Source organism: Delphinapterus leucas, chromosome 7, assembly GCF_059928025.1.
Source record: "Delphinapterus leucas isolate spDelLeu-1000000601 "Yukka" chromosome 7, BTC_Dleu_Yukka2, whole genome shotgun sequence".
Taxonomy (NCBI): domain Eukaryota; kingdom Metazoa; phylum Chordata; class Mammalia; order Artiodactyla; family Monodontidae; genus Delphinapterus; species Delphinapterus leucas.
The window spans coordinates 83,229,728-83,251,496 of NC_143135.1; the positions used below are offsets into that span (position 1 = coordinate 83,229,728).

The window sequence follows — 21,769 nt, forward strand, 5'->3', positions numbered from 1 at the left end:
TTTTTATCATAAATGGGTGTTGAATATTGTCGAAAGGTTTTTCTGCATCTATTGAGATGATTATATGGTTTTTCTCCTTCAGTTTGTTAATATGGTTTATTACACTAATTGATTTGCCTATATTGAAGAATCCTTGCATTCCTGGGATAAACCCCACTTGATCATGGTGTGTGATCCTTTTAATGTGCTGTTGGATTCTGTTTGCTAGTATTTTGTTGAGGATTTTTGCATCTATGTTCATCAGTGATATTGGCCTGTAGTTTTCTTTCTTAGTGACATCTTTGTCTGGTTTTGCTATCAGGGTGTTAGTGGCCTCATAGAATGAGTTGGGACTATTCCTCCCTCTGCTATATTTTGGGAGATTTTGAGAAGGATAGGTCTTAGCTTTTCTGTAAATGTTTAATAGAATTCACCTGTGAAGTTGTCTGACCCTGGGCTTTTGTTTGTTGGAAGATTTTTAATTACAGTTTCAATTTTAGTGCTTGTGATTGGTTTGTGTATGTTTTCTATTTCTTTCTAGTTCAGTCTCAGAAGGTTGTGCTTTTCTAAGAATTTGTCCATTTCTTCCAGGTTGTCCATTTCATTGGCATATAGTTGCTTGTAGTAATCTCTCATGATCCTTTGTATTTCTGCAGTGTCAATTGTTGCTTCTCCTTTTTCATTTCCAATTGTATTGATTTGAGTCTTCTCCCTTTTTTTCTTGATGAGTCTGGATAATGGTTTGTCAATTTTGTTTATCTTCTCAAAGAATCAGCTCTTATTTCTATTGATCTCTGCTATCATTACCTTCATTTCTTTTTCATTTATTTCTGATCTGATCTTCTTGATTTCTTTCTTTCTGCAAACTTTGAGGGTTTTTTTGTTCTTCTTTCTTTAATTGCTTTAGGTGTATGTTTAGGTTGTTTATTTGAGATTTTTCTTGTTTCTTGAGGTAGGATTGCATTGCTATAAACTTCCCTCTTAGATTTCTTATTGCTGCATCCCGTAGGTTTTGAGTTGTCGTGTTTTCATTGTCATTTGTTTCTAGCTATTTTTTGATTTTTTTCTTTGATTTCTTCAGTGTTATCTTGGTTATTTAGCAACGTATTGTTTAGCCTCCATGTGTTTGTATTTTTTGCTGTTTTTTGCCTGTAATTGATATCTCTTCTCATAGCATTGTGGTCAGAAAAGATACTTGATACGATTTCAATTTTCTTAAATTGACAAGGCTTTATTTGTGACCCAAGGTATATCCTGGAATATGTGCCATGAGCACTTGAGAATTAAGTGTGTTCTGTTGTTTTTGGATGGAATTTCCTCTATATATCAATTAAGTCAATGTTGTTTAAAGTGTCTTTTAAAGCTTGTGTTTCCTTATTAGTTTTCATTTTGCTTGCTCTGTCCATGGTGAAAGTGGGGTGTTAAAGTCCCCTACTATGATTGTGTTACTGTCTATTTCCCCTTTTATGGCTGCTAGCATTTGCCTTATGTACTGAGGTGCTTGTATATTGGATGCATAAATATTTAGAATTGTTATATCTTCTTCTTGGATTGGTCCCTTGATGATTATGTAGTGTCTTTCTTTATCTCTTGTAATACTCTTTATTTTAAAGTCTATTTTGTCTAATATGAAAATTGCTACCCCAACTATCTTTTGATTTCCATTTGCATGGAATATCTTTTTCCATCCCCTCAGGTTCAGTATGTATGTGTCCCTAGGTCTGAAGTGGGTCTTCTGTAGACATCATATATACGGGTCTTGTTTTTGTCTCCATTCAGCCAGTCTGTGTCTTTTGGTTGGACAATTTAATCTGTTTACATTTAAGGTATTATTGGTATGTATGTTCCTGTTGCCATTTTCTTAACTGTTTTGGGTTTGTTATTGTAGGTCTTTTCCTTCTCTTGTGTTTCCTATGTAGAGAAGTTTCTTTAGCATTTGTTGTAAAGCTGGTTTGGTGGTGCTGAATTCTCTTAGCCTTTGCTTGTCTGTAAAGGTTTTAATTTCTCCATCAAATTTCAATCAGACCCTTGCTTGGTAGAGTAATCTTGATTGTAGGTTTTTACCTTTCATCACTTGAATTATGTCCTGCCACTCCCTTCTGGCTTGCAGAGTTTCTGCTGAAAGATCAGCTGCTAACCTTATGGGGATTCCCTTATATGTTATTTGTTGCTTTTCCCTTGATGCTTTTAATATTTTTTCTTTGTATTTAATTTTTGAGAGTTTGATTGATATGTGTCTTGGCATGTTTCTCCTTGGATCTATCATGTATTGGACACTGTGCTTCCTGGACTTGGGTGGCTATTTCCTTTCCCATAATAGGGAAGTTTTCAACTATAATCTCTTCACATATTTTCTCAATCCGTTTCTGTTTCTCTTCTTCTTCTGGGACCCCTGTAATTTGAATGTGGGTACGTTCATTGTTGACCCAGCGGTCTCTGAGACTGTTCTGAATTTTTTTCATTCTGTTTTCTTTATTCTGCTCTGTGGTAGTTATTTCCACTCTTTTATATTCCAGGTCACTTATCCGTTCTTCTGTCTCAGGTATTCTGCTCTTGATTCCTTCTAGAGAATTTTTAATTTCATTTATTGTGTTGTTCATCATTGTTTGTTTGCCCTTTAGTTCTTCTAGGTCCTTGCTAAACGTTTCTTGTATTTTCTTCATTCTATTTCCAAGAGTTTGGATCATCTTTACTATCATTATTCTGAATTCTTTTCCAGGTAGACTGCCTATTTCCTCTTCATTTGTTAGGTCTGATGGGTTTTTACCTTGCTCCTTCATCTGCCGCACATTTCTGTGTCTTCTCATTTTGCTTAACTTACTGTGTCTTCTCATTTTGCTTAACTTACTGTGTTTGGGGTCTCCTTTTCACAGGCTGCAGGTTAGTAGTTCCTGTTGTTTTCGGTGTCTGCCCCCAGTGGGTAAGGTTGGTTCAGTGGCTTGTATAAACCTCCTGGTGGTGGGGACTGGTGCCTGTTGTCTGGTTGATGAGGCTGGGTCTTGTCTTTCTGGTGGTGTGTTTTGGAGTGTCTATGAAGTTATGATTTTAGGCAGCCTCTCTGCTAATGGATGGAGTTGTGTTCCTGTCTTGCTAGTTGTTTGGCATGGGGTGTCCAGCACTAGAGCTTGCTGGTCTTTGAGTCGAGCTGCGTCTTAGCATTGAGATGGAGATCTCTGGGAGAACTCTTGCTGTTTAATATTGCATGGGGCCTGGCGGTGTCTGGTGGACCAATGTCCTGAACTCGGTTCTCCCACCTCAGAGGCTCAGGCCTGATACCCGGCCTGAGAACCAAGACTCTGTCAGCCATTTGGCTCAGAAGAAGAGAGAGAAAAAAAAGAAAGAAATATAAAATAAAATAAAGTTATTAAAATAAAGAATCTAAAGAATATTATTAAAGTAAAAACTTTTTAAAAAGTAATAAAGAAGAGAACAACCAAGCCAATAAACAAATCCACCAATGATAGTAAGCACTAAAAACTAAACTAAGATAAACATCAAAATCAGCAACTAGTCAGCTGCATACAACAAACCCCAAGTCTACAGTTGTTTTCAACCTCCACCGCCTCAATTTTTGGATGATTCATTGTCTGTTCTGGTATTTCACAGATGCAGGGTACATCAGGTTGACTGTGGAGATTTAATCTGCTGCTCCTGAGGCTGCATGGAGAAATTTCCCTTTCTTTTCTTTGTTCTCAAAGCTCCTGGGGTTCAGCTTTGGTTTTGGCCCCACCTCTGCATGTAGGTCGCCCTTTGGTATCTTTTTTCCACCCAGACAAGAGGGGGTTAAAGAGTGGCTGATTATGGGACTCTGGTTCACTCAGGCTGGGGGTTGGGTGGGTTACGGAACGCAGGGTGAGCCTGTGGCGGCAGAGGCTGGTGTGACGTTGCAACAGCCTGAGGCGTGCCATGTGTTCTCCTGGGGCAGTTGTCTCTGGATCACAGAACCCTGGCAGTGGTGGACTGCACAGGCTCCCGGGAGGGGAGGTGTGGATAGTGACCTGTGCTTACACACAGGATTCTTGGTGGCTGCAGCAGCAATGTTAGAGTTTCATGCCTGTCTCTGGTGTCTGTGCTGATAGGCAGAGCTCGTGCCTGTCTCTGAAGCTCGTTTTGGTGGTGCTTTGAATCTCCTCCCCTTGCACACCCCAAAACAATGGTCTCTTTAGTCTTAGGCAGTTCCAGACTTTTTCCTGGACTCTCTCCCAGTTAGCTGTGGCACACTAGACCCCTTCAGGCTGTGTGTTCACGCAGCCAACCCCAGTCCTCTCCTTGGGATCTGACCCCTGAAGCCCCAGCCTCAGCTCCCAGCACCCACCCACCCCACTGGGTGAGGAGACAAGCCTCTCAGGCTGGTGAGTGCTGGTCATCACTGATCCTCTCTGTGCGGGAATCTTTCCACTTTGCCCTCTGCACCCTTGTTGCTTCACTCTCCTCCGTGGCTCTGAAGCTTCCCCCTGGCTTCCCACTGGCCACCCCAGTCTCTGCCAGTGAAGGGGCTTCCTAGTGTGAGGAAACTTTTCCTCCTTCCCAGCTCCTTCCCACTGGTGCAGGTCCCATCCCTACTCTTTTGTCTCTGTTTTTTCGTTTTTCTTTTGCCCTATTCAGGTACATGGGGATTTCCTTGCCTTTTGGGAAGTCTGAGGTCTTCTGCCAGCATTCAGTAGGTGTTCTGTAGGAGTTGTTCCACATGTAGATGTATTTCTGATGTATTTGTGGGGAGGAAGGTGATCTCTATGTGTTACTCCTCTGCCATCTTGAAGGTCCTTCTATTGTCATCATTTTAAAAAGATTCTTTTTAAGTCTTTTCTCTTGATGCCAATCTAGTATTTATAGACTATAGGGTAGCTTTTTTGTCTTTCCTCTAAATTTATCAACTGTTTACTGATTACCTGGAGAAGGTGGCCTCTAAGCCGTACTTTTATATATAATTCTAATATACTTGGCTATTCAATTTTAGACCAGAAATATAATAAAAGTAGCAAATTAGAAGTGGGGACACGAGTACCACAAGAAGAAGTGCTTATAACAATGAGAACCAACAGCTGACTTAATATATTTAGAGCAAAGAATGAGATGGAAAAATTCAGGTAAAGAATTGAAAAATCATAAACATCTTGGTTGACATAGCTAGCATAGAAGCCACTAGCCCTTGAGAGGCCATTCGTGAATTATGGCACATTTTAATAATTGTTCCATTAATTACCCTATTACCAGGATAAGACTAAATTCCGGTAATTATGTTTTAAAAGGTAGGACAGTTTATAACTCTGTTTGGGAACATTTGTATTCAAAATGACTATAATAAGTAATGTTTCTTTGCTTAAATGGTAAACCCTTAACTTTTTGGAAATTTGGCTGTTCAGGAAGACTTATTCAACTGGTTTACATTAATGGTTGTATTCTAAACATCAGTCATATTTTGACATCTCCCCCAGTTATCACTGTTTAATAAAATCCTGACTTCTTTCTTCTCTTCCCTTGGCAATTCATTCAAGAGGTTTAACTTTTACTGTGATAAAAGGTGGTGTGTATTCCAAAGGAACTGTTTAAAATAGAAGAATGTTTGGCATGCTTAAATACTTAAATTCTAGTTAGGAAGAGTTGTTGGCAAGGGAAAAAAGGCCCATGATAAAGGAGAAGTAGTTATGAGTGGCACAACTGAGCAGACTGCAGAGAGTCAGTCCTATCCAGAGTATATGAAGAGGGGTTAGGTAGGGTCTACTGCATGGATGACAGAATTTAAACAGGAGCACATATACCCTTCCATTATCTCAGGAGAAAAGAAGTATAAGCTGTGTGTTTGTGGATGGTTTTAGGTTTGGTGGTAGGAGGATCAGGAAATTCTTGTCTGATTTTAATTTTTCTTTGAGGTCATCTACTGAAAGTGAGAGAGGAGTTGATGGAGTGTCCAGGGTTTGATGGTGATCATCTAAAATTGCCACTGTGGAAAATGGGAGGTTTTCTTATTATGTTGAAGTGGCAGTTAGCTTATGAGCTTATAATGGAACCATTTATAAAATATAATAACTTTTCTATAGTAACATGCAAGCATTGCAGAGGGCCAGAAAAGGGAGATGATTGACTACATTCAGATTAGACTATGCTCAAATAGTATAATTGGATTTGTTTGTTTGTTTGCGGTACGCGGGCCTCTCACCGTCGTGGCCTCTCCCGTCGCAGAGCACAGGCTCCAGACGCGCAGGCCCAGCGGCCATGGCTCACGGGCCCAGCCAATCCACGGCACGTGGGATCCTCCCGGGCCGGCGCACGAACCCGCGTCCCCTACATCGGCAGGTGGACTCTCAACCACTGCGCCACCAGGGAAGCCCTGGATTTGGTTTTTAAGGAAAGTGGACTGAAGCAGAAAAGGAGTGGTTTTATTTTATTATTATATTAATTTTCTTCCATTATATTATACAGTTGGCATTTGAACTGTCTGAATTTCACTTACATTATGATTAATGATATTTAGAATAATATTATTCTTGGAATAATCTTGAAAAAATGTTATACAAGCAGAGCCTCTGAACAGAAGCAGTTTGTTATTGCTGTTTATAGAGGGTTATATCTTTATCAGTCACTTATCGATCAGAGAAACAGAACTATTAAAAGACATATAGACATAGGTTTCTTTACAGGGATTTGACCTTATGCCATTGTAGAAGCTGGTTAAGCAATCTTTTTAAGGCTGTTGTGGTTGCATCTGAATTTGGAGCTTTAAGTCCAGAGGGCAGGCTCTTGGGAAGGAAAAATGAATATAAAGCGGGGGAGACTAAGAACAAGAACAAGCTAGAACCCACAGGGATGAGCTGGAATTCTCGAGGATGGACAAATATACATGTCAGTTTATGTTGCCTCTGACCTTGGTGGTGTGGGTATTCTGTAGATTAGGCTAGGAGCTAAATACACACATCTGGTCTAGAAGTCATAGAAGCTGAAGGAGGATGGTGGGAAAGGTGGGGCAGCTGCAGACTCAGATGCTGCCTTATATAAGGAGGTGAACCAGTAGTTAAGTGACAATGTATGCAAGCTATAAAATGGCTGCTGCTTTATTTCTACTCTTCAGGTCTTCTATAAAAATCTCTTGTTACCCATCATAACCAGACACTGAAAAGGGAATTCTGGTAAGTGTATGTCAGACTAGTCAAATTGACCCAGTGACCACAACCATGTTACCTTGGCTCCTCTCTTTAAACTATATTTAATCTCCAAATAAAGAAAACAAAATCGTGCTTCTGTCCAACATGATAGAACTGTCCTACATACAACCAAAAACAGGCTGTGTCCCCAGAATAGAGTACAAAGCTACTATTATGTTAGATGGTAAGGGGATGAGAAAGGGGAAGAAAAGAAAGAAGTTTTGTTAATATTTAGGTGTATATTCACACATATAAATTCATATCAAAATATTGAAAGGATACCATAATATTACAATATTAATTTCTGAAACTGGTTATGGAGTTTCATCTAGTATTTATACCTGCTTTCCTCTACTACCCATTCTGTATTCCTTTTGTCCTCAGCAACATCTTAGCTGGTCATGGCCCCTTGCCTTGTGGGGTGATCCAGTCCTTCATTCAGAAGGTCTGGGCCATTTATTAGCTGTCCTGCCTTAACTGAGTTGTATTTTATCATTGACTTTAATCATAGGCCATGAGAATACCGAGAGGTGCCCTAAAAGGTAACCTATATTCAAGATATACTTCCTCTTACCTCCATTATGTAGTACCAGCCCAATTTTCCCTTTATAGTCAGAATCAATCACTCTAGAAAGTACAGTAACTCCCCTCTTTGCCTTTTGATTCAGTGGAATGAGGAGCCAGAGTGGCCAGGTGGCTGTCAGAACTTCAAGTTCAATTAATCATTGTGTCCCTTGATAGATGTATTCCTCTCTTTAGAACTAAGACCTCTAGACTAGTAGAGCCTAAGATCACCGAGTTGGGAAGCAGAAATTTTGCTAGTGTATCAAAAGGGGCAGTAGTGAGATAGGTCACTCCTGTTTTTTCCCCCCTAGATTCCCATACCTATGAATTCTGGCTGTGGGAAAGATAGCAACATCGTTTGGGTGCTGATTTAGAGCACTTACTTCATTCTGGGAGACATACCCTTAGTTTACAAGACATCACCTATCCAGCGCTTGTAATTAAATCTTAAAAAGGCCAGTTCACTGTTCTATCCAGCCAGCTACTTCAGATGGTGGGGAACATGGTGAATTAGTGAGCAGTGCTGCTTGGTAGTCATCATTGTTGCATGGTGACTGCAATGGGCATAGACACATTTCATCTGCTGTGAAATTATTTCCTTGGTCAGAAGCATACATGTGATACCACAATGATACAAGTCCAGAGATGGTAGTTTTGGCAGAATCACTGTATGCATTGAAGGCAAGTCAATATCCAGAGTAAGTGTCTATTCCAGTAAGAACAAAGTGCTGCTCCTTCCATGATGGAAGCAGTCCAATGTACCCAACTTGCCACCAGTTAGCTGCCTGATCCCCCAAAGGAGTGGTACTCGTATCAGACGCTCAGTGTTGATCTCCCAAAGGAGTGGTGCTCGTATCAGAGGCTCAGCGTTGATCTCTGTTGGCAGATTGGGTATTCAGCAGTGGCTATAGCCAGATCAGCTTTGATGTTGCTGAGCCCTTGAATAGTTTCCATACCTGCATGGCCACTTTGTTCACAAGCTCATTGGAACAATGGTAGGAGTGGCTAGTGACATAAATATCACTAGTGACATAAATATCTGTATCTATTTGGAGAGGTCTGTCCATATACCTCTTCCCCAGACTTCCTTGTTGGTAATCTCTACTTGTGTTCTATCCAGGTTCCTGGCCATCCAGCCAAACCATTTGCCATAGTACATGAATCAGTGTAGACCTGTATCTATGGCCATCTTTCTTTCCAGACAAAGTGAACTCACTGCGCAAAGTTCTTCTTACTGAGATAATTTCCCTTTATGGCCGTTCCAGAGTGGGACTGTAGTGCTGTAGCTGTCCACTTTGGGTGGTGCCTGTGTATCATGCAGAACCATGTATTTATTTTCTTAAATGTTGATATAGATGAACCTATATTTAAATTTTTATAGCTTTTTTTTTTTGAGATTCAGGATCTGATCAGTGTTTGTGCATTGTGTTTATTATATCGCCCCAATGTGAGAGTCCCTAAGACCATCCTCACTTCTGACACCAGCTTCAAGTTCAGGGATCCCCAAGCCCACCTTCAGCTTTGATACTTTACTACAAGGACTCACAGAATTCCCTAAAAGCTGTTAAATATACAGTTAAGGTTTATTACAGTGAAAGAATACAGATGGAAAATTAGTCAAGGGAAGCAGCTCATGGAGCTGAATCCAGCAGAATTTCAAGCATGAATCTTCCATTTGTCCCCTTTCCCAGTGAGTCATGGACAGCACTAACTTCTCCCAGCAATAATGTGTGAAATACACAGGGTATTGCCAACTAGGGAAGCTCCCCCAAGCATTGGTGTGCAGTTTTTGTTAGGATTTGGTCACATAGACATGGTTGATTGCCTGTGAAGATGACAGTTTCCAGCCTCTCCTGAGGTGGAGCTGATACTGTGTGGCCCAAATTTCCCAGCATAAACCACATTGTTAACATAGATGGCTCGTGTGGCCCAAGACCCTCAGATAAACAAAACCACTCTTTTACGCAGGACATTGCAAGTCCTTAAAGATTACCTTCCAGGGACAGAAGGCAAAGGCCAGACCTCTATTTGGGTACAGTTAATTTTTTAAAACACAGGTTTATTGAGATATGATTCACGTGCCATACAAATTCACCCTTTTAAAGTGTAAAATTCAATGGTTTTTAGTATCTTCATGAATATATGTAACTATCACTACAGTCAATTTTACAACATTTTTATCACCTCAAGAATAAACCCTGTAACCTTTAGCTGTCACCCCCTAACCCTCTTAGTCCTCCTCCATCTCCAGCCTTAAGCAGCCTTGAGTTTGTTTTCTGTCTGTATAGATTTTGCTGATCTGGACATTTCATGTATATGATAGTGATTTTTTGTGACTGACTTCTTTCACTTAGCATGTTTTCAGAGTGTTGTAGGGGGTATCAGTACTTCATTTGTTTTTTATAGCCAAATATACTCACTCTGTTGTACATATTTTATATGTTTTGTTGATCTGTTCATCAATTGATGGGCATTTAGATTGTGTACAAGTTTTGACTTTTATGAATAATGCTGCTGTAAAGATTCATATACAAGTTTTTGTTAGGCATATGTTTTCATTTCTCCTGGGTATATACCTGGAAGTGGAATTGTTAGGTCATATGGTAGCCCATATGTTTAATTATTTATTAATTAATCTATATTGAATTGTTTGAGGAACTACTAGACTGTTTTCCAAAGCAGCACCATGACTTTGCACTCCCACCAGCGGTGTTTGAGGGTATCAATTTCTCCATATCCTTGACCAACACTTGTTATTATCTGACTATTTGATTCTCGTGAGCATGAGGTCATAACTTCATTGTAAGTTTCATTTACATTTCCCTGTGTTTATTGGCCATTTGTATATCTTCCTTGGAGGAATGTCTGTTTAGATCCTTTGCCCATTATAAAATCAGGTTGCTTGGTTTTTGTTGTTGTTGAATTGTAGGAGTTCTTTATGTATTCTGGTTGTAAGTCCCTTATCAAATAAGTGATTTACAAATATTTTCTCCCATTCTGTGGGCTGCCTTATCACTCTGTTGAGAGTGTCCTTTGATGCACAAACGTTTTAAGTTTGATGAAATCCAACTTACCTATTTTTTCTTTATTGCTTGTGCTTTTGTTGTCATAGCCAAGCAATCATTGCCAAATTCAATGTCATGAAGCTTTTCCCCTATGATTTCTTCTCAGAGTTTTAAAGTTTTAGCTTTTAAGTTAGGTCTGTGATGCATTTTGAGTTAATTTTTTTATATGGTGTGAGGTGAGGGTCCAACTTCATCTTTTTTTGCATGTGAATATCCAGTTTTCCACACTGTTTGTTTAAAAGACTGTCATTTCCCTATTCAGTGGTCTTGGCACCCTTACTGAAAATCATTTGACCATATATGAGTTTGTTTATTTCTGGGATCTCCATTCTATTCCATTGGTCTATATATCTTTCTTTATGCCAGTATCACATTATTTTGATTATTGTAGCTTTGTAGTACGTTTTAAAATCAGGACGTGTGAGACCTCCAACTTTGTTCTTTTTAAAGATTGTTTATTTGTAGTCCCTTGAGATTCCATATGAATTTTAAGATGGATTTTTCTATTTCTGCAAAAAACATCATTGAGATTTTGATAGATGTGGCATGCATTGTAGATCACTTTGGGTAGTATTGACATCTACTCCCCTTTCTTTTATCTTATTCATTTTAATGTTATAACTATTTTATCACATTTTCTTATTTATTTAGAAAAGAGATTCTCAAAGTTCTAAAATTTATGATATACTATCTTGATCTTGTACCATCTCATCAGTTTTCTTTAGGACTCTATCTAAATGAAAAAGAGGCATATTTTCATGCCCCTCTTGTTTTCTTCACCTCCTTTCCTCCAGCAAATACTTTCACTTTTCCCCTTCTTGGTCTTATATTCTCCACTATCTCTGTTCATTAAAAATTTTTGGTTGGGGGTAAGGTCATAGATGTGTACGTGACTGATAAAGGTAAAAACATTTTGTGTCAAACCCCAAAGAGAAGATAATGGGAAAATGCAAATAATTAGAGGATGTAGGAGGAGGGAATTATTGTTCTGGGATAGATGAGTATCATATTTCAGTTGTGTTGAAGAATCATTCAGACTTAATTTGGAAGACTGTCCCCTATTTAAGTCAAAAACTATGAATAGATCAGAGAAGTTCAGCAGCATTCATGGAACATAGATTTAAAAAATAGAAATACTGTCTTCTGTTTTCAACTGATTTTATTTGAATTGAATATATTCCCTGACAAGTTATGAACTGTTTTTTAATAACAATATTTTTAACAATATATCATATGAAAGTAAAGTTACATGTAGAAGTACATATTCTGCTCACTAATGTATTTTAGAAAAGATAAATACCCATCAGATATCTGTATTCTCTTTTAATATGTACCTTAACTTGATTGGGTATGTTTATTCTGGATGAAATTTAAGGTTTCTTCTAATTCTTTATTCTGCTTCATAGACTATATTCACAGTATTCCCTTTCTATGTTTTAAAGATGGGTTTCTTAAGTGAGAGAGGCTCACTATATGCCGGGCACTCTCAGTTTTACAATCAAACTTGATTCCTGGCTCTGTCTCTTAATAATTATGTGATTTTGATTAAGTTATTTAGTCTCTCTTAGCCTCAGTTTTTTAATATCAAGTGAGAATGACAATTCCTATGTTGTAGAGGTATTTGGCTGAGAGGATACTTAAAGTTTCTGTTAATATCTAGCATATAGTTAGTCACTATTTTCATGAAAATTTTAGTGACCAGTTTGGACATTTTTCAAAATTTGATATATTATGGTTGAGATAAAGGTCTGAAGTTAAAATAATAATTTGTAAGTCAGGAGACTACATATAAATAGACAAACCTGAAGAATAGAGAGATAATCAAGGATTAATAAAGAGAAAAAGTAGAAGATAAAAATTAATTCCTGAAGCTAATGTGCTCTGAGAAATACCTTACTGATAATAATCTTTTTACCTGATTCTATCAATAATGACATTTTAGAAATTTTCTTCTGTTTGCATTTAGTTTTACTTCTCCTCTTTTTCTAGTTTTTTAAGTTGGAAGATGACATCATTGATTTAAGGCCTCTCTTGTTTTCTAATATAAGTGGTTAGTTCTGTAATTGTCCTTCTAGGTACTGCGTTCACAGTACACCACAAATTCTCACATGTCCTGTTTTTGTTTTATTATAGTTCAAAAAACTTTCTAATTTTATTTTTTATTTTTTTGATGATCCGTGGGTTATTTGGAAGTACACTATTTAATTTTCGCATACTTGACTATTTTCCATATATCTTTCTGTTGGGATTTCTAGTCTAATTCCATTGTTTTCAGTGCACATACTCTATGTTACTTGAATCCTTTTAAATTTATTGAGAGTTTGTTTTAAGTCTGAGAATGCCATCTGTCTTGGTAAATGTTCTCTGTGCACTTGAGAAGAATGTTTATTCTGCTGATACAATTTCTGTTGGATACAGTTTCTGTCAGTGTTGGTTATGTCAGATTGGTTGATAGTTTGTTCAAGTCTTCTATTGCCTATTGATTTTCTATTTGTTTTATCAATTGTAGAGAGAGTGGCATTTAAATTTCTGACTACAGTTGTGGGTTTGTCTATTTCTCCTACAGTTCTGTCAAGTTTTTGCTTCATATATTTTGAAACTTATTAGGTGCATAAACTTTAGGATTGTTTTGTCCTCCTGATGCTGTAAGTCTTTTATTATTATGAAATGACCTTCTTTATCCTTCATAATATTCTTTGCTTTGAAATCTACTTTCTCTGACAGGAGTACAGGCACTCTGGCTTTCTTCATATCTATTTAAGTATCTGGTAAGATCAAAACAGTCATTTTCTTTTTGGTATTTAGTAGACTAAGTAGAACTTAGTCTAATGGAAGAAAAACATAAGTTAATGAGCTGTTTTGATACAGTGTGGTCCTCATGAAACTGATGTGAGTATAGTACTGAAGGAGCTTGGACGATCTAGAAAAGTTCTTTCATGCAGGTGACAACTAAATCTAAACCTCAGATTAAAAAATGAGTAGGGGTAGGAATGGCAAAATTGAGGGCAGAACTGCTCAGAGAGCAATATGTGCAAAGCCTGAAGGTAACAGTACTTTTGGGGACTAAAGTAGGGTGGCAAAGTGTAGAGTTTGAGTAGGGATGTGATCACATGTGACCGAGGTGACTCACATTTATGAGTCCTTATTGTGTGCCAGGCATGTGTTGTAAGGATGAAGAAAGATAACCCTATTAGATGGATAATATTGTTATAGCCATTGTAAAATGAGGAAATAAAACATAAAGCGCAGAGAGATTAAATAACTGCCCAAGATTATACAGACAGGAGATAGAAATTTACCATGGTCATTCTGACTATAGAGCCCAAGCTCTTAACCATTATACCGCTCTGTGTCTATGACTTAGTAGGCCAAACAACAGTTTGAACTTGATCCTGTTCACAATGTAGAGCTCTTTGAGGATTTTAAGTAGGGACATAAATAAAATAAGTAAATAAAATTTTTGTTTTAAAAACATCACCCTGGCTACAGTTTATGTTGGGGGAGGTATAGAGAAGGTGCCTTGAGATACAATTGAAAAATGTTTTATGTTCTATGTGGAGTGTATGCTAATTTTATTTTTTTAATTTTTTTTCATAGATGAGGTTCTGGGATTTATTTTTTTAATAAAAATAAACTTTTAATTCCTAATTTAAATAAATTAGGAGTTTGGGTTTAACAGATACACACTACTATATACAAAACAGACAAACAAGGACCTACTGATAAGCACAGGGAACTACACTCAGCATCCTGCAATAACCTATAATGGAAAAGAATCTGAAAAAACACACACACACATATACATACACATACATATACATATTTATTTACACATATATATAACTGAATCACCCTGCTGCACACCCAAAACCAACACAACATTGCAAACCAACCACACCTCAATAAGATAAATAAATAAATAAACTTTTAACAGAAGTTTTTAGCATTATCACAACACCATTATCACACACACACAAATTAACAGTATTTCTTGATACTGTCAGTGGCTGTTAGCCAAAGACCACCAGGGGCACACAGAGTTAAACAAGTTGGGTTTATTACTTATTGCAGCAAGGCAGAATGCACACCATGTTGAATTGCTCAGTATTTCAGTAAAAGGGTGTTAGAAAAGACTTATTAAAGAATTTGGTTTTGTACACATGAAACTTATATAGTTTTTTAAATCGTTACCTCAATAAAAACAAATGAAAAAGAAAATTATTTTTAAAAGAGAAAGGGGAACATGGCTCTCAATGCTCTCAATATACATATTAGCAAATTGGCTTGTAAGTTTAATAGAGTGTATGCTAATTTTAAAGTGAAGGTTGTTCTTAACCTCTCTGTCATTCAAGCTCCTCATCTATTAAATAGAAATGATAATGGTTCCCTCATCATAGGAGTATAAAACAATCAAATTGCATAGAACTGCACATAGTAAATACTCAGTAAACTTTAGCTATGATGATGATAATAACTTGATCCTTGCAGGTCAAGCTTAAATTTTAATCATGTTTTCTTTTTTCTTTTAATGTAAGAGTTTTATCACAGGACTTACAAATATGACTTCAGTATGCCACAGTACAATAAACTGAATTAACTACTACCTTCTCCCCACTACTATTATTTTGTTTTTTCAGTGTATGGGAAAAACAGATGGAGACTATTACACTCTGGATGACATGTTTGTCTCCAGAGCAGCTGAGAGAGAATGTTTTGGTGAAGAGGAAGAGAATCAGAGGAAAAAAGCTATTGCTGAGCACCGGAGACTTGCTGCACTAATGGAAAACTGTCTGTATTGTTTTGACAGCTCTCAATTTCCCAAGCACCTTATTGTTGCAATAGGTGTTAAGGTAAGAAATATAACGTTTATTGCCCTAAGGAAACGATTCAGTGGTATATGTAAATTTGCCTATTTCTTCATAAGATTCTAAGAAATCTGTCTTGTCTCATTCTGTTTCAAATATTTTCTTTTCTAAGTTCCCATGATTCTCAGAATCTTTTTAGAGCGAGTATAAATATCTAAATGATATGAAGCTCCCATTTTGTGTAATTCTTCTCTGTAGAGAGGCAGCATTGAGTAGTGCTCAGGCCCTAGACTTTGGAACCAGACCACCTGGATTCAAATTCTTGCTCTGCCATTTACCATCTATGTGATCTTATTTTCATGATTGGCACTTGATTCTCAGTATTAAAATCACTTCAGAGCTACTTAGTCTAACTTCTGCTTCTTCCTTTACTTTCTCATAGAACCTTTTTGTATCTTTATAGAATATCTCATAATTTGAAGAAGTTTATTGTACAGTTGTTGCTTGGTATCCACGGGAGATTGGTTCCAGCAGTCTCTCTATACCAAAATCCACAGATGCTCAAGTCCCATAGTCACCCATCTATCTGCAATTCCACATCTGTGGATTCAGCCAACCCTGGATCATATAGTACCACAGTATTTATTGAAAAAGGTACATGTAGAATTGGACCCACGGAGTTCAAACCCATGTTGTTCAAGGGTCAACTGTAGTTTTGTTTTACTTGTTGAGTGTCTCCCCCAGTAGTCTGTAAGTGCTCTGATGGCATAGATAACTTTCACTCATCATTGTATACCACACACGTATCCCATTATATACCAAGCATGTATGTTTATAGTCACTTCTTTTGATAAATGTTAATACTCACTTATTTAATAGTCACTAATAATAGTCACTTATTTCAGTATTTGGCAGTTTAATTCTTTTTTTTTAACATCTTTATTGGAGTATAATTGCTTTACAGTGGTGTGTTAGCTTCTGCTTTATAACAAAGTGAATCAGTTATACATATACATATGTTCCCATATCTCTTCCCTCTTGCGTCTCCCTCCCTCCCACCCTCCCTATCCCACCCCTCTAGGTGGTCAAAAACCACCTAGCTGATCTCCCTGTGCTATGTGGCTGCTTCCCACTAGCTATCTATTTTACGTTTGGTAGTGTATATATGTCAATGCCACTCTCTCACTTTGTCACAGTTTACCCATCCCCCTCCAACTATCCTCAACTCCATGCTCTAGTAGGTCTGTGTCTTTATTCCTGCCTTACCCTTAGGTTCTTCATGACATTTTTTTTTTCTCTTAGATTCCACATATATGTGTTAGCATACAGTATTTGTCTTTCTCTTTCTGACTTACTTCACTCTGTATGACAGACTCTAGGTCCATCCCCCTCACTACAAATAACTCAATTTTGTTTCTTTTTATGGCTGAGTAATATTCCATTGTATATATGTGCCACATCTTCTTTACCATTCATCTGTTGATGGACACTTAGGTTGCTTCCATGTCCTGGCTATGGTAAATAGAGCTGCAATGAACATTTTGGTACATGACTCTTTTTGAATTATGGTTTTCTCAGGGTATATGCCCAGTAGTGGGATTGCTGGGTCGTATGGTAGTTCTGTTTGTAGTTTTTAAGGAATTATTTTTTAAGGAATTATAAAGCAATTATACTGTTCTCCATAGTGGCTGTCTCAATTTATATTCCCACCAGCAGTGCAAGAGTGTTCCCTTTTCTCCACACCCTCTGCAGCATTTATTGTTTCTAAATTTTTTGATGATGGCCATTCTGACTGTTGTGAGATGATATCTCACTGTAGTTTTGATTTGCATTTCTCTAATTATTAATGATGTTGAGCATTCTTCCATGTGTTTGTTGTCAATCTGTATATCTTCTTTGGAGAAATGTCTATTTAGGTCTTCTGCCCATTTTTGGATTGGGTTGTTTGTTTTTTTGTTATTGAGCTGCATGAGCTGCTTGTAAATTTTGGAAATTAATCCTGTGTCAGTTGCTTCATTTGCAAATATGTTCTCCCATTCTGAGGGTTGTCTTTTGGTCTTGTTTATGGTTTCCTTTGCTGTGCAAGAGCTTTTAAGTTTCATTTGTTCCATTTGTTTATTTTTGTTTTTATTTCCATTTCTCTAGGAGGTGGGTCAAAAAGGACCTTGCTGTGATTTATGTCATAGAGTGTTCTGCCTATGTTTTCCTCTAAGAGTTTATCTGGTAGTCTCTGGCCTTACATTTAGGTCTTTAATCCATTTTGAGTTTATTTTTGTGTATGGTGTTAGGGAGTGTTCTAATTTCATACTTTTACATGTACCTGTCCAGTTTTCCCAGCACCACTTATTGAAGAGGCTGTCTTTTCTCCACTGTATATTCTTGCCTCCTTTATCAAAAATAAGGTGACCATATTTGCGTGGGTTTATCTCTGGCTTTCTCTCCTGTTCCATTGATCTATATTTCTGTTTTTGTGCCAGTACCATACTGTCTTGATTACTGTAGCTTTGTAGTATAGTCTGAAGTCAGGGAGCCTGATTCCTCCAGCTCCATTTTTCATTCTCAAGATTGCTTTGGCTATTCGGGGTCTTTTGTGTTTCCATACAAATTGTGCCACTCTTATTCAACATAGTTTTGGAAGTTCTAGCCACAGCAATCAGAGAAGAAAAAGAAATAAAAGGAATCCAAATCAGAAAAGAAGTAAAGCTGTCACTGTTTGCAGATAACATGATACTCTACATAGAGAATCCTAAAGATGCTATCAGAAAACTCCTAGAGCTAATCAATGTATTTAGTAAAGTAGCAGGATACAAAATTTATGCACAGAAATCCCTTGCATTCCTGTACACTAATGATGAAAAATCTGAAATTGAAATCAAGAAAACACTCCCATTTACCACTGCAACAAAAATAAAAAAATATCTAGGAATAAACCTACCTAAGGAGACAAAAGACCTGTATGCAGAAAATTGTAAGACTGATGAAAGAAATTAAAGATGATACAAATACATGGAGAGATATACCATGTTCTTGGATTGGAAGAATCAACATTGTGAAAATGACTCTACTACCCAAAGCAATCTACAGTTTCAATGCAATCCCTAATTCTTATATTAAGTAAATAATTATTGTGTACTTGATGTATGTCAGAACCTAAGTAGTCACTGGGGAAAAGTAGAAAATCAGATATACTTGTGGAGCTTGTATTCTAGTGAAATAGAGCAGAGAATAAAAAATGTAATGATTGCCTTGATTTAAAAGAGTTGTTATGAAGCAGATATAGAAAGCAAATGTGATAAAATAATGGGAGAGTATTTTTTGAGAAGGTGGTGTAGAAGGCTTCTCTGAGGAGGTATTTTAGTAAAGATATGAAAGATGAGAAGAAGCAAGCAACATGAAGATATGAATGAATAATGTTTCAGAAAGATATCAGTGAGTGAAAAGCCTTGAGGAGGAAGTAAGGCAGGCATTTATGGGACAGAGAAAAGATCGGTGTAGCTGGAGTGGAGTGAGTGAGAAAAAGTGGTAGGAGAGGAAGTTCAATTAATGCTAGTTTCAAGGACTAATAGTTTGGGGAATATACATATACATATTAATTAATTTGTTTGTTGTATATACATACTTACACACACACACAAGCACCTGTGTAGCCAAAGAACTGGCATTGACTTTTCCATTCCAATTCTAGACTTTAATATCTTTAGGTCATTAAGACAGTCAATTTATCAATTTGGATTTTGGTTTCTTTATTTCCTTACCCTTCCTTTTCTTTTTCTTTCTTTTCCTCTAGACTTTATCAAAAAGTAAAAGTAAAAAATTCCATTCAGAATTTAATCAATCAAAAACCCCACCTTAATCACTTACTTGTATTACTTTTTCTATGTTCTTTTCTAGATTGTTACATAAACATTCACATTTTCATAATTATGACATTATATATAAATATTTCATTCCCCTTTCATCTAGTCCCTACCTTTAAAAAATGTATGAATAAATTAAGCATAAAGTAACACAAAGTTTTCAGTAATTCTTTACAAGAAGTTTGGGTTTTTTTCAATGACTTCATTTTCTCTAATGCACTGAAGACAGGCCAGGTCCAGGGGAGGCCCAGAGCTGTGAAGTGTACAAACCTTTTTTTAGCCTCCTGCTTTATAGTCGGTGTCCCAAAGTAGGCATTTCTCAATTAACTAGTGAAAGGAAACTGTTGGCCAGTAAAGAGACATTTTCTATTTCTTCAACTCATATATTATTTCATACATTCCTTTTCCTATTCTTCTCAGTTTTCCTCTTCTGCTGTGAGGTAATCCACATTTTCCAATTAGAGATTTGTAAAGGTATTAAATCTTCTTTTGCCTTTAACTTACTGAGCATTGGCTGATGTTTCTTCCCTCTCAGACTAGTCGTTTCATTCTGATTTCATTTTAATACCATTTGAATCTCTTTTCTTGGTCTATGCTTTATTATGCTATCTTAGCTTTAATAACTGCTATCTAGCTTCAGCCTTTCATCCACGAATATTTTAATATAGAAATGTTTGAAATATTGGTTCGAAGGAATTTCATCTATTTGTTACAATATCTGACTGCTTATCCCATCTATTGTAGCTAATAGGTTATTTTATTAATCTGAATAAACAGTAAGAAATTATTCCTTTTAGTTGTTACCTCAGTTAATTATATATGATTATGAGTTTCTAAGGAATTACTTTGCATTAGGTAGTAATAATTAACAGTATTCTAAAGCAGTTCAGCAATTCTCACTCAGCTTGAATTTCTAATACTTAAAGTTAATGTCGTAAATCCAAATGTATTTATGAAGCTATGTGAGTACTCATTAGAGTCAGACAGTTATGTAAGTTTCTGATCATAAATTGTCCCAGCCTTCTCCCTCTTTTTTAAAAATAAAAGTTATCTCTCCCCTTCTTGTCTTAACACTATCCTTTACTTAAAAGAAAAAAAAAAGTACTTTGATTTTTAGAGCAGTTTCAGATTTACAGAAAAATTGTAAGGCAGTATAGAGTTCCATATACCCTGTGCCCAGTTTCATCTATTATTTCTATCTTAACATTAGTATAGTAAAATTGTTACATCTAATGAATCAGTACTGTTTTTTGTTTGTTTTACTTAATATAGTTGATATACAATATTATGTTAATTTCAGGTGTACTACGTAATGATTTGACATTTGCATACATTATGAAATGATCACCATGAAAAGTCTAGTAACCATCAGTCCCCATACAAAATTATTACAATATTACTGACCATATTCCTTATGCTGTATATTACACCCCCATGACTACTTATTTTGTAACTGGAGTTTTAATACTTTTTCATCCCCTTCACCTATTTCACACCTCCATCCCCAAACACTTCCCTCTGCCAGCCACCCATTTGTTCTCTGTATCTATGAGTCTGTTTTTGTTTCATTATGTTTGTTCATTTGTTTTGTTTTTCTGATTTCACGTATATGTGAGATGATATGGTGTTTATCTTTCTCTGTCTAACTTATTTCACTTAGCATTTCAATCTGTAGTGTTGCAAATGCCAAGATTTCATTTTCATTATGGCTGAGTTATACTTCATTGTATATATGGTACATATATATATACACACACACACACACATATATACACACACAGATATATACCATATCTCCTTTATCCATTCGTCTATTGAAGAACACTTAGGTTTCTTCTATATCTTGGCTATTGTAAATAATGCTGCAATGAACGTTGATATGCATATATCTTTTTGAATTAGTGTTCTGTTTTTTTTAGGTAAATACTCAGAAGTGAAATTGCTGGATCATATGGCAGTTTTATTTTTAATTTTTTGAGGAAGCTCCACACTGTGTTCCATAGTGCCTGCACCAATTTATATTCCCACCAACAGTGTAGCAGGGTCACCTCTTGTCCACATCCTCACCAACACTTGTTATTTGTTTTTTTGATGATAGCCATTCTGCCAGGTATGAGGTGGCATCTCATTGTGGTTTTGATTTGCACTTCCCTCATTGTTAGTGATATTGAAGATCTTTTCATGTGTCTGTTGGCCATCTGTATATCTTCTTTGGAAAAATTTCTGTTTGGTCCTCTGCCCATTTTTTAATTGGTTGTTTTTTTGGTCTTGAGTTATATGACTTCTTTTGTATATTTGGATATTAACCCCTTATCTATCATTTGCAAGTATTTTCTCCGATTCAGTAGGCTGCCTTTTCA

The 21,769-nt window shown here is 36.7% G+C and overlaps 1 protein-coding gene across 2 annotated transcripts in view; it reads left to right on the plus strand.

Moving 5' to 3' along the window:
* The window catches only part of CWF19L2 (CWF19 like cell cycle control factor 2), a 199,854-nt gene that overhangs the window by 139,656 nt on the left and 38,429 nt on the right, over positions 1-21,769 (plus strand). For both annotated transcript variants that reach the window (XR_016393904.1, XM_022560508.2), the window contains exon 13: positions 15,385-15,597. Coding sequence is in view for 1 of the 2 variants with exons in the window: in XM_022560508.2 (XP_022416216.2) it covers positions 15,385-15,597 (213 nt within the window). In the remaining variant the exon portion in view is untranslated. The remainder of the gene's footprint in view (positions 1-15,384; positions 15,598-21,769) is intronic.